The following is a 13,707-nucleotide window of genomic DNA, read 5'->3' as shown; positions in this document are numbered from 1 at the left end:
AAGTTTCTAATATGTTTTTACTTCATTTACGCAAATGCTTTGTTCTTGGTAAAGAGCCACAATACCCCAGAAGACTCAAAGTCTCCATTACTGTGCAGTACAGTAAATTGTCAGTAGAGCTTCATTATTGGCATAATTCCAAAGTTTTACTAAAATACTTTTTTTTGTTGTTTGAACAGTCCAGTCAGATTACAATACAGATAAGATGCACATACATTCAGTTAGTGTCACCAAATCTCTTTATCAGATTCAAAGGAAGAATGATGAGAAGGCAGAATCTGGGGGAGCAGAGAATATTTTTTGAAATATATCTCTGGAGAGGATAAAAAATTAAAAACTGTGGGCATACCAAAGTTTTTTGCAAAGGGAAAGGATTAGGTTAGCACACAAGAATCAGTTTTTCAATTTACTTGGTAAATCATCCCATAATAGCTCTTTAACACAACTGTAGCAATAGTAAATGTGAGAAATGTAATTAAGTGCAAGAAGTAAACACCTTTTGATAAAAATACAGACCCAAAATCAAAGCTTCGCCATGGGCCATCAGCAGGTCACCCTCAGAGCCAGCCCACAGAGAATGGACATCTTTTACTTCCATGTCCTTGCTCACAACTGCCCTTTCATTAGGAAATAAAAGAAGGTTTTATTTTCATTCACTAGGCTTGGCAGCTGTGGACATAGGTTTTTTACTCTCATTTTTGATTTAACATTAATTAATTCATTTAATTAACCGTAAAAATAATTAGAAATTGTAATTCATTAATAAAACTGCCACAATCTGACGATGCCTCCTCATCTAAGCCTAAGGCTTGAGCCCAGCAGCTGTAACCAGGATTAAAAACTTAATGAAAATAAAAATTACAGCGGCAATTAGGTATGTAATGAATCAATGGTTTGTGTTGCACAGGGTGTGCTACCTTCCTCAGTGGACACCCGTGCTGAACACTGTAGCAAATAGTGCTGAGCCAAAGCTTAGATGTTTCTCTCTGGAGCCTGTCTGGATGTCCATGGCCATTTCAGTGCCAAGGGTTAATGGTTAGTATTGCTCACATGTATATAGGAGCTAAGCTCTGCACTCTCAAGGAGCATAGCTGCCCTCCTGCAGACTGGGAACAGTGCCCTCCCTTCCCTGATCCCTCAGACTATGCCTAGGCTTTGCTGGGGTCTGTGCTAGCCTTGCCATGAACATGTTAACTATTAAAAAGCTTGGGTGATTCATGGTGAGCCTGGAGTTTTCCTGATGTTTCATCTTTTCCTGATGCAAGCACCTGAGGTAGCTGTAGGTTCGTTGACTCAGTGCAAGAGGTGGCATCCCTCTCCGGGTAATGGAAAAAAAAAAAAAATTATGCTCTAAAAAGCAGAGGCAGTATCTAAGATTTAGGGTCTTATAATTTCTAAGTCAAATAAGTTGGTGAACATATAGCCAAGCTGATACAGGCAAGCATCCCTAAACAACATGGACATCAATAATAACTAAATCTGAGTGGAGAGCAGTGAAATGTGTTTCATAAAAGGGGCTAGCACAGAAACAAAACTATGATAAAATGGTACCTTGATCATCAACTATTTATGGAAATTATATACAGACTTTGTTTGTGATGATGATTTCTTTCAGTAGAAAGCAAGCAAGCTTCTACTTCACTGTAAAATGAGACATGCACCTCTTAAATTGCATGGGGTATATGGAACAGTGCCTGCTGCGGGGATGCTAGGAAGAGATCACAAAGACATGTTGTGGCCAAAGGAAACAGTGTGATGTTATTGAGTGTGTCACGTAAAAAGGTGACCCTTTGTGCTTATACAAGGTCTTTTATCAGCTGACAACATCAAACCATGCCAAGGATGTTGTGCTAATCTATTCCTTGCCTATCAGCTGTGATGTGCATACAGCAACATCTGTTACTGGAAAAGATGTAAAGGGACCTACCGCAGGTCTAAAGTGAAATAACATTACATTGTCCCTAGAAAGTAAAGTTATTGCAAGTGAAAACAACTGGTCTGTAAATATGAGCATGTTATATATTTGATCTAAAACAATTTTGTTTATTCACAGTGCGTATATATCAGGACAAGTGAATCAAGGACAAGTAACCTTCTTACGTTAGCACTTGTGTTAATTATTTGTCACCGTGGTTTTTTAGGTAATTTTATATTGAGGATCCACTGAGAGTAAATTTATTGAACTCATGAAAATGTCAAGCAAAACTGTCAGGTTTAACCATATGAATGGTCACTAAAGTAGCTGGTGACTTTGGCAAGGGGAAATACTCCTCTTTAAGGGGCACTGTTGGACTTAGAGAAACAGGCTTGTCTGTGTTCAAAGGATCACTAATCATTTCTCTTAGTTTTGAATAAAGGGTTCTCAATTACTCTAGAGCATTGTATGGGCATTAGGGGCTCCTGATTACTTTGACTGAGGTGCTTGCACCTTTTCCAAGCTATTACCTCTTCTGCTGTAGAGAAAGTTTTTGGGAAACTAAGCCTATATCCATCCTTTTCCTATAAACAATTCATATTATAGTCCACAGGAAGAGCAATTAACATGAAGAGCTCATTTTTTATTTCAACCCTTCATCTTTGCAAGAGGATTTGTGCCTTTGTCCTTTCAGAAACAGGAAAGCCCCTGAACATGCAGGGAGCAGGGGGCTCTTGACCACTGACACCCAAGGTTCATGCACAGAGTACCTTCAGTGGAAAGCAGAGGAACTGAGGGCATGATTTTCAGAGTATGCATTCCCTATACCTTGTCCCTGCCTTTTAATGATTCTGCTGAAAGCAGTAGATGCTCAGCATTTCTGAATTCACATTCTACACGTGCAGAAACATCTAAGCATTTTGCCTATGCAGAAACCACTGACTGCAAATCTCTTGGCCCTTGCCAGTTATATTTTAGGTCTGTGCCAAATGGGCACATGTTCTGAATGAGCTAACTTGAAATATAGTGGTGACATCCACAGTAGCAGTTTCACGTAGAGCCGTGTTAGCAGCTTTGCTCCCTGTCATTGTGGTGATTCCACATCATAATGCAATGGAAGAAGAGACTGGGTGGTATGAACCATGCTTGAGGGATTTCCTAGCATGAAACTGCTCAGTTATGCTGCATCACCCCTGTTCCTTTGGAGTATCTTCAAGTCTGGTACTTAGTAGTGATGCTGGTGAAAAAACAGGCATATAACTATTTTCATGCCTTCAAAGCAGGAGAGTGTGGAGGTAACCTGGAGAGAAGGCATCATCCCTTGCATGGAGGGACATGTGCTCATTGCCTACAGAATTCATATACTTAACACTATTGCTATTGATAAAATTATTAAATTATTACTTTCTAAGAATAAAAAAAGTTTTTATCTTATATTGACACAAAATCATTGCAAAAATGGAGTTTGCCTCCTCCCATTGTGGTCTCAGTTCTTTCTACCTGACATTTCTTGGGTCTTCTCAACTCCCTGTTTCTTTAAGGTCCCCTGGTGCTCTGGAGACTTCTCTGCATCAGAGTAGCACACCGAAAAAGAGATGAGCCCTTGGGATGTAACCGCAGGGATGCCTTTAACTTTCTTGCTATTCAGCACAAGTTCCTGTGGCATTGAATGTCATGTGACTAGAAAGTAAAAACTCCAAGCCTCGGGCAGATATCTGCCAAAGCATTCCTTTCTTATTTGTTTTGGGGCTTTGTTCTGCAGGTCCTGTGTGACAGACATGTGTGAGTGTCCAATCCATAAAAACTGCTACTGTGAGTCATTCCTGGCATATGCCCGAGCCTGCCAGAGGGAAGGGCTGAAAGTCCAGTGGGTGCCGGAGCAGAACTGTGCAGGTAAGCATTTTGGGACTGCTGCTTGGTAAGCCATTGCATATGCTAATAGGCTACTATCCTACTACCCTTTTACTGGTGAAGTAGGATCAAAAATCATACAGGAATTGTACCAGCTTGGAAGTTCTTGGAAGTTTTTCTTTCAGGATACGTAAACTGTTGATTACAGAAAATGTTTAAACTCCTTTGACCTCCTGTCATAACATAGTTATATTTCTGGAGACAACATGCACATACAATTGCAATAGGTTCAACAAGGAAAGAGGAGCAAATGTATTTAGTTGGAATATTAAAATGCAAACCTGCATTAATTATTGCATTTGGTCCGTATTCGCTGTATGCTTAGGACTGCATTCATTGCAAGTAATTGTGACTGATTGTTTCCATGAGAAGCAGTGGCCTGTGGTTATGGGTACTTGAACTAAGATGCAATATTGCAGATGAGTATTTCCCCTGATGATGGTCTCATTAATTTAGGACACTCTGTAATGGCATTGGTTTGCCTGGGAACGTTTTCAGATTTATGTAAAGCAATTAACAGTAGTTGAAAAAAAAAACCAACAAAAAATGAGAGGAGGATACTCAGCGCTGGTCAAAGAGCTATTACTCTCTGGTCTATTTTGGTGATTGTGTGTGGCACAGGGTCTACTCTCTCAACTTCAATTTCCTTTTCTGTTGAAGGCATTTTTGCACGGATGGGTGAGTGACAGAGCAAATTACGTTTGATTTACTGTTCCTAAGAGATTCGTTTTTTTCTTACAAAAGTTCATTTTTTTTTTCTTTCAAAGGAACAGGACAGTCCAAACAGGGTGTTGTTGAGTGAAAACCCTATTCAAGGATGTGGTCTTAGACAGCACTAGTAGTGTATATCATTTTAATCTGTTGATCTGGTAGCAGATCCATGCAGAACCTGAAGCAAGCATCCTGATTTTTTTTCCAAAGCACTTCACACCGAGACCTCACTGTGGCAGATGCTGTAAAAAGAATAAAAACTCTTTGCTAGCAGCCCCTGCCTTAAGGAGTTTATACAAGTGTTGACTTATCACGACTTAACTAATTGAGGCTTCATTTCACAATTTTTTTTCTGGCGTCTTACCAAAGACAAGAAAATTTTCTGAGGCTAAAACAGTCCTTGAGAGAACATTATGAAAGAATTTAAACACACAGCCTCCATTAAAGCTAATGAAAGATGTTTTTAAATCAACATGAGTTTTTTAATCTCTTCTACAGGGAAAGGGGTAATCTTGTTAAGCAGAAAATATAGATAAGCTCTATAAGTCTAAGTACCCTCAAAACAGTTATTTAAGTATCCAGTGTCAGATAAGTAGCACCATTTTCTACAGTAAATCATACAGTAAGCATTAAAGTGTATCCACTGCTTTCCATATGGTCCAGTGGCCAGCATCAAGATTTTAATCTTTAACTTGCATTTTTTCTCTCCAAAACGAATAGTTGCAAATATTGTGTCCCAATTGCAGATGAAAGTTCATAGGTGGGAAACAACATATCTGTAATAAAACTTCAGCTTTCTGTGACTTTCATTTCCTGCTTGAAATTTCATAGCTGGTGGGATACTTGCAAGAGTTGTGTTCTGAAGAATATGGAGTATACTTATTAGTAAAGTCAGGTTTTAATTATACTTTTGTGTGTTTTAAAACCAGATCTTGTGTGGTTGCCAGTTGCTCTACCCTAACTGCTGTAAGCTTAGCTCATTTTTATAATCTTCAGGAAACTTGTGTTGTCTGGAGGGCCAGCCAAACAGGATGCTCAGGAGGCTGAATTGCATGTCCTGTTCCCTACATGCTCTTCTCTCTCCCCCAGTGCAACAGCTTGTCCTCCTCTACGTTATTCTGCAGAATACTGCTGCTCAAGGTTTACTGTCCTATGAGGTTGACTCGTTAAAGGGAATGTCAGCTGTCTTTTAACTGGAGGAGTGAAAAGTAGAAGAGAATGAGTAAGGAAATTGGTTAGGGTTGGAAAAGGTTGGTGAGATCCACATGGGAACTGAGAGGGTTAGGAAAAGGATATGGGTTGCCATGGAAAGTAGTGGGGAGTGAGACGTGTTAGGATGGGCATAGGAAAAAATATGATTTTTCAAGGAAAGGTTAAAAAACCAGGAGAGCCAGCATGAGGGAAATAAGAAATAAGAAAAAGTGATACATGGAAGAGGGAAAATAAAGTATAGAAATAGAAGGAAGAGGTTTGAAAAGGAAAGGAGAAGGAAAAAAACGATATATATATTTTTTTTAACCCAAGAAAGGTTAAACAAGAAGTTTATAAAGTACAGTTAAGTAAACTGAAGTGGTGAAAGGCCTTGAGACATAGTAATTTAACACTGCATTTCTGAGGACACCGAGAGGAAGAAGACTCAAGGATGGTAGAAGGCAGTAACTCCCTGCCATGGGCATGACTACACCTGCAAGAATGCAAAATGCGCTGATGTGCTGACATGCTACAACAATTTCATAAAATCTGAACCATTCTCTCTTTTCCTCTGTGATCAGTTGAAGTGGGAGAAGATGAGTGTGTATCTGATTTTGACTCTTCTGCTTTGACTCCCTTTCCTGCTGTAATTTCTAGCCAGTGTCACTCTTTTTTGCTGCTGTATGTTGCTTTCCTTTAACTGCTTTATTCTGTATGTAAATGTATCAGGAGGGCTATTCTGGCTTTTTGGTGGAAGCCTACTGAAAACTGAAAGTTGAAAATATTAACATGAGTGTATCATGGGAAGGTCAGTGCCCAGATCCATGGGCTTTAACTCTCTTAGAAGGAGATGTTGTGAATTGCAAGCACTATGAGTGACATTCCATTTAAAAGTCCTACAGAAGAACTCTCAACTGTGTAACACTAGCAGAAGAACCCAGAAGATTCATTGATGCTCAAATATTAGTTCAGAATTTTCTGTGAAATCAGATTTACCAGATATCATCAATCAAGGGAATCCTTCAGCAGTTATGTTACATATTTTGGCTTTTGTGTTGGGGAATAAGAGCTCCTCCTAAATAATTACGTCCATGTCTGCAAAGACAGGCACGGACAGATACAAGCCTCCTCTGTGAAACTGCCAAAGTGGTTGAACTAAACCAGGTCTAGTCTGCAAACTGTAGCCTTATTAGGCAGGGTTTATTAGCTCAGGCACAGTGCTGTATTTATGTGACTATATGGCTTCTGGACTGGAGCTGGCTATTATCCCGCCAACTCAGAAAGTGGTCTGAGGAAGCTCACATCTGTCATGACAAACACATGTTCTAGAAGAAGAGTGGAAAAATCCTGTTGGGACTGGTAATGTTTCAAAATACAGTATTAATAGTAACTTTTGTACGTTGGGGTTGGGTTTTTGATTTTTTTTTTTTTTTTGCTAGTGTACTAAGGAAGAAGTTATTAGTAACAGAACTCAGTTCTTTAAGAGAGGAATTTGTCTTAAAAGACGGGTGCAAAGACACCACTTCTGTTTTCCATGTTTACATGGTAGTGAATCACTTCAGCAGATCCTGGGAAGCCTTCTGCAGAATGTCTTTATTTTTATATTTTAAACTGTTGATGAAGTGGAATGTTCTGGATCAATCACACCACATGTTAACAACTGAATCACTCAACAATAAAAGCCATCCGGGGAACTTAAACAGCAGCCATTGTACTTTTCTGATTTTTCCCTCGACAGCATGTTAATAATGCCATTATAGGCTGCCTACAGCAGAAAATAGTCATCATATCTTCTACATGGCATCGTCTGAAGGATAAGGAGGTGTTTTGATGTCCCACGTCCACGTGTGGTAAAGCAGAGATGGGGAGTACTTACAGATGCCATGGCTGCCGAGGGCAGGCTGTAATATGTTCTCATTTGCTCTGGGGTAGAGACGAGGAAGTGGAAAGGAGGCCTTAGCCAACTTTCCTCAAACCTACCGGCTGAGGAACCAAACACAGCTCAGGTGGAAAGAACAGGCCAGCTATTACTGCAGTAAACCTTTGTGGGATGAAACCTGTGCAGCCTTAAAATTGAAGCTTGTATTCCTTTCTATATGGAAACCACATGTGCTGAAGTCTAATGTTTGTTTTTGGTTGGTCAATTAGAGATCCTACAAAGGGAAGCTCATTTTCAGAGAGGAAGGACAAAAGCTTCTAGTAAAAGGCTCCCGTAAGATAATTCACGCGGTGTGCGGACAATCACTAACCATCCTTGAATGTCTTGCTCTACTTTTCTAGACTGTTAATATATTGTTTGCAAAGCTCCTAGGAGATCTGCACTTTTTTGTTTCCCCTCTTACAGAGATTCAATCTCTATTCTTAACACACTATGTAAGTGTAGAGTTTCCTGGTAATCTAACATTTTATTCTATGCTTAATATTGCTTCTGTGTTTTTCCCACTTTCTAAATTTCCTGTTTCATTTAAATTTTCTTTTCTAAATATTTTAGAATAAATTTTGTTTATTCCTTATTTAGTATGGAAGGAAGTTACCATGCAGAGCAAGACAGAAATGTAAAGATGGAAAAATATTCTCAAAAGATCTATGCCAAAAACTGAGTAAGCCTATCTTGAACATAGCTGACAGATAGATGTTTGTTTCCAACCTGTTCTAAAACAATGTTCAATTAAAGATGTCTCACAGAGTTTCTAGGTAGGTTGCTCTTGGTACTTTCTTATGCTTAAAGATAAAAAGTTGGGCTTTTTTCTCCCCTGATATCTAATATCCATCTAATGTTCAGCATTTGATTCTCTGTAACTCCAGGGTCATTTTCCTCTGTACTATCCATTTTTTACATTTTTGTGTTTCTTTATTAATATCTGTGTCCTAAGAATTGTGTATGCATTCTTGTTATAATTCCTTCTTCAGGACTGCTTTTCAGATATGCATAAATTCCATAAAATGGGCAAGAAGTAAAACTTGCAAGAAGCTGATGCTGTTTTGAAGATCCCTTAGTGGTGAAAAGGAATACCTTAAATTTATGATGCCTCAGCAATAAGACTTCTATCCTCTTTGATAAAGTCATATATATTTAATCAATTTATATCTGTCTGTTTCCTCTTTATGAATAATAGTAGTACTGTAATGACACTGTAGGTCAATCCTCACAATAAAACAGTGTTTTCTGTCCATAACAAAACTGTTACTTAAAAAATCTTGACCTTCAATCCCTCTCAAAGTTGAAGAAACCTCCCTAGTACAACCGGCTCTTTGAAAATGGCATGAGATGATTCTGGATGCTTCAGAGTCCCTTACCATCTATGGAAGGTTTTATCAGTCCTTGTTTTTGCCATCAGCACAGCTGTTAAAAAGTATAACAGACTTTTATTTGCCATTGAACTGTGTATTATTCTCCATACTAAAAAGGCAGGATATAAAATGTTGAGAGTTTAAATATTGATCTGGAGGGGTTATAGGGCTTTTAGCTGAGCCTTCAGTAGTCCTTTATGTTGAAAATGCATTGAGCTGTCAGCTACATAAATTAATGAATGGATACTGGAATCCTTAACTACAAGAATCCTCACTGTCAGTGATACCTTGGTAAAACAAGACAAAACATGGATACAATAAATTTTAAATGTTTGTTTGCTTGTTTGTTTGTTTTAGAAATGGTGCTGCTGGATTAACAGCATTGATTTGGTTTGCTGCAATATGAAATATAGAAAGTATAATCTTAGGATCAGAAATTCTAATCTGGTGATTCTCTTCTTTCTGTGGGAGTGGAACTGATAATAACTGTCTGTCCTTGTAAATGCTTCAGAAATCTTTGATAAAAGGCATTGTAATAAATAAGTGTGTTAATCCTTTAATATAAAGCATAGATCTGCATATAGAAAGAAATCTTGCCAAAGCATTATATACCTTTAACTGTGTTAAAATTCTAAAAAAGTTAATACTGCTGTGGACTTGATAGCTTTTGATAAGGAATTTTGCTGCTTTTATATTTATGATGTAATAGAGTGGAATGGTTTTACAAGTAATTTTTTCCTCTAGATAATTGTAATGCCAAAATGTGCTTTTTGATATTTGGAGTAGAAACTACGCAAACAGATAAGTAAATTTCCTTGTGGGGCTCTGTGTAATATGCATATTTTGTTCCTTTTAACTCCTTTCAGCAACCCAGTGTAAACATGGCGCAGTTTACGATACCTGTGGTCCGGGATGTGTCAAAACATGTGACAACTGGAATGAAATTGGACCATGCAACAAGCCCTGTGTTGCAGGGTGTCACTGCCCAGCAAATTTAGTTCTTCACAGAGGAAGATGCATCAAACCAGTCCTGTGCCCACAGCGGTGACATTCGTTCTCTTTCCATGGACACTGATGCGGGTGGTCACTTACCTCTTTGACGCTCACAGCCAGTGAAGGACTCCAGCTGTTTGTGTGCAGATTCTGCAAGGTACACATCTACTCACAGAGTGTAAATATGCTCCTCTGTGTGTGCTTGTGTGTCTCTAAGTACACACATATGGCACCTAGAAAGATATATAAATGTATACTGTGTGTATGTAGACACACGTACTTAAGTGCCCTAAACTTAAGTACAACCCATATATTTATATATATGTCCACACACAAATATACATAATTTCTATATACCATAGAAGGATGAAGTATAATATGTATATTTTTTGCTATAAAGTTTATGTATTATTATTTCTAGGACCCTGATCTGTAAGTCATTGTATAAATAAACCAGGTGTTTTTAATATAATATTGTGGCATGAAAAGATTTGATGACTTTGCCATTGTATAAGTTTGTTGTTTCCAAGGAGACTTTTTTAGGGCCATAGCAATGCCAGGCTGGATTAGTTTCAACACAGAACCTGGATTTACAGTTGTACAGGAAACACATTTCTCTGGAGATGGAGGATTTATCCAGGAATATTTCATGCGTACCTTAGAGCTGCATAGTGATTGGTGACAGTGCTTAATCAGGCAGAGAAAGCTGGGGATTGGTTTTTATGCTTTACTGAAATAACTGTGCAAAATTATTTCCAAAGCTGGTTGGACAATGGCCAGGATAGAGATATTTCTTTCTGGAACGGCACCAAAGAGTTAGGGGCCAGATTTTCAGAAGTGTTTGGCACCCAACAGCTCCCTTTGAAAATGTGACCACTTCCCATTTCATATCCTAATGCCCCATGTCTGTTATTGTGTTTGGCAGTAGCCATGAATACACAATGAGGAGCTTGAAGAAAATATTCATGTACATATTAGCCCCTTAAACATGTTTGAAACGCCTAGGTTTGTTTCATGTCTCTCTCAAATATTACGCAGAAAGCAAATCCCACTCTGAAATGTTTGATTTCAGTGTGCGTTAAAACATAAAATAATGCCAGGCTTAGTAACTCATTTAATTTATCAGCATGGTTTACAAGAAAGACAATTTCACCCCACTGAAAAACAGTAGCGAATGTCAAATGCCAGTTGGAGAACTGCAATTTATTTCCGTAGTGGTCTTTTGGTTGACGTTTAAGAACATGTGGGCTCTGTGAAGTTTGCGTGACTTTTGAAGTCTCCCAGGGGAGCAGCAATAATATGCGATTTCATTAGAAACTGTTAAAAAAGCCATACAACTTTCTCAAGCCTGAAGGGACAGGGGGCTATTTTTCTTCACTTTAAAGCCTCTTGTAGAGCCTGATGGAATGGTCTCTGGAGATGATAGAAATCTTTGTACATCTGATTTAGGTTTATAATGAAGTAATATCCTCCCACACAGCTACTTCCATCATGCCTTGAATTGAAATTGCACATTGTAATGCTTTGAACAACTTTCTCCTTTAATTCTTTTCTCTCCAGGAATTTAAGCAGGGCCTGAGTTTACAGTAAGTGAGTGGGTAAACACTTGAGTTATACAACCTGTCTGTAATCCTACCCTGGAGGAAGATGCTGAGTGGACCTGGTTAACTTAGACACCACACTATCCAAAATGCTGTACCACCACAGTGTTAAAAAGAGCTGGGCATATAAAGCCAAGAGTGTTCCATGGATGTTCATCCAAATTTTAAATAAACTCAGCTTGATCTTTTTATGTCCCTTTTGTGTTCGTTTTCTCGGAAAAATCAAATAATTCCGTTTTACTGGCAGAGAGGGTTTTGAAGACTCACACAAGTGCACTGGGAAGCAGTTTTATGTGGCTCATGTGCTAATGGAATGGCAAAGCTGAAATTTAGAACAATTGCAGTTGGCTGAAAGAGTTAAAATATAAAATGGTAGTCATTAAAATGATTTAAAGCATCAGTTAGACCAAAGAGCATTTCAGCCTGTGAGCTTTCAATGCTGAGATGTGCGGTCTAAACCATTAAAAAGAATATTTGACTACCTTTAGTTTAGGACAGATTTTAATTACTTACTGCTCAGTGCTTCTAAAATAAAAATACAGGCAACATGAATTGCATACATGAACAGTGTATACATCTGTCTTTTTCTTTTCTCCTGACTTATAAAGGTGAGTGAAAGATGAAGGGAGAGCCCTCCAGCTCTCTCAGTCCACTGATCACATTTAAGCAATGCTTAATTGATTCTAGGTGAAGAGGTGACTCAGTCTTTCTGTAGGATGAACTCTGTTTTTAGATCTTAAAATGGTTCCGTTTGAAACCTGACCCAGGTCATCTCAAAATGAGGACTCATTCCTTGGTTTAACTTTTTCATATCTGCCTAATTAAGAGTAGACCCATGCTTTTTGCTTTAGTGATGTAGACTGAGGAAGAAAGTGGTCTTACCTCTAAGTGACGTGATTGTACCCTTATGGTGCTGTAGAGCTTTTTCTTCCAAACTCCACCATTTTCAAGGCAAGAGTAAGTGCTATAGTCTGTCTGCTCAGTTCACATGTACCATCTAAGATAAGGGTGTTCTGCTTTTCTAGAAATTGCCCCCAAATTTCAACTTGGCAGAGGTTTTATATCTGTAGCTGTGGTTACTGTGTGCCTAACTGAGCTATTGAGACCAGATCAGGCCCAGGTAGGCCTGTTGCACTCCACTCTTTTCTTTGTCTCTCTCCTTCAAGACCATTCAAAAGTTGAAAGTCTAGCCCAATACCATCAATAACATCATTACTACTGGCCTCACAGAGTTTGGCTTTGCTCATGGAATATTGCCCCTAGGATGCTTAGAGCTGGAAGTTTCCTGTATATCACTGGAGATTTATTTTTTATGAAATTCACTGGTAATCCAATTTTAGTATGCTAAATGTGTTTAATATGCAATAATGTTTCTAATAATAACATAACATTGATAATTCATATGGCACATGGTGTATTCACCATGGAAAACTGATGATTGTGTAAATTTTGATCTTGATAGTGCTTATGTCAATCTGTGCATATTTGTGCAGATTTATAACGTGAAATATATTTGAAGGAGCAGAGGTTCCAGTCAAAGAATGATCCAAAAGGGAAGTCTGAGAAACACCTCTGTAATCCAACAGGCTGAGTCAAGTAGAGACCTGGATCAGTAGTTTCACCATTAACCTGCTGTGTGTTCTCTGGCAAGTAATTTAATATTCTGAACTTCATTGGGGAAACAAGGCTTTGGATTTTTGCATCTTTTTAAAGATGGAAAATGTTCTAAAATGCCATACCAGGGTAATGTCAGCTGATATTTTACCGATCTGCTCAGGTCTGCTTTGCATCAGGTTGCCCCATCTCTCCCATATCATCATCACTGGGAAATCAGCTTTTACTTGGTGTATGTGGAGGTCAAATGTATTTACTTCCTCCTCATGAACTTTCAGTTGTGTCTATTTTTGTCATGTATATTGTGTTTTATAAACCATGGAGACAAGCCATAGCCAAACAGAGCAATTTGACTTGTAGCCCAAGAGTCCCACATCTTCCAAGACTTTTCTTCTATAGAGTAAGGTTGGTTGCACTTGGACAAAAACCAAAAAACAACAACAAAAAAGAAAATATTCTTAATATCTGACCTAAATGCAA

General features: G+C 38.4%; 1 protein-coding gene across 4 annotated transcripts in view; it reads left to right on the top strand.

Moving 5' to 3' along the window:
- BMPER (BMP binding endothelial regulator) overlaps window positions 1-11,801 on the top strand; it is a 151,020-nt gene extending 139,219 nt beyond the window's left edge. For all 4 annotated transcript variants that reach the window (XM_048299252.1, XM_048299260.1, XM_048299243.1 and 1 more), the window contains 2 exons: window positions 3,678-3,808; window positions 9,886-11,801. In XM_048299252.1, coding sequence (XP_048155209.1) covers window positions 3,678-3,808; window positions 9,886-10,067 — 313 coding nt within the window. In that variant the 3' untranslated portion in view covers window positions 10,068-11,801. The remainder of the gene's footprint in view (window positions 1-3,677; window positions 3,809-9,885) is intronic.
- Window positions 11,802-13,707: the final 1,906 nt, after the last annotated feature.

Source organism: Corvus hawaiiensis, chromosome 1 (assembly GCF_020740725.1).
Source record: "Corvus hawaiiensis isolate bCorHaw1 chromosome 1, bCorHaw1.pri.cur, whole genome shotgun sequence".
In the NCBI taxonomy this organism is placed as follows: domain Eukaryota; kingdom Metazoa; phylum Chordata; class Aves; order Passeriformes; family Corvidae; genus Corvus; species Corvus hawaiiensis.
The sequence above is the reverse complement of the archived record's forward strand: the minus strand, read 5'-3'. Positions and strand labels throughout refer to the sequence as shown.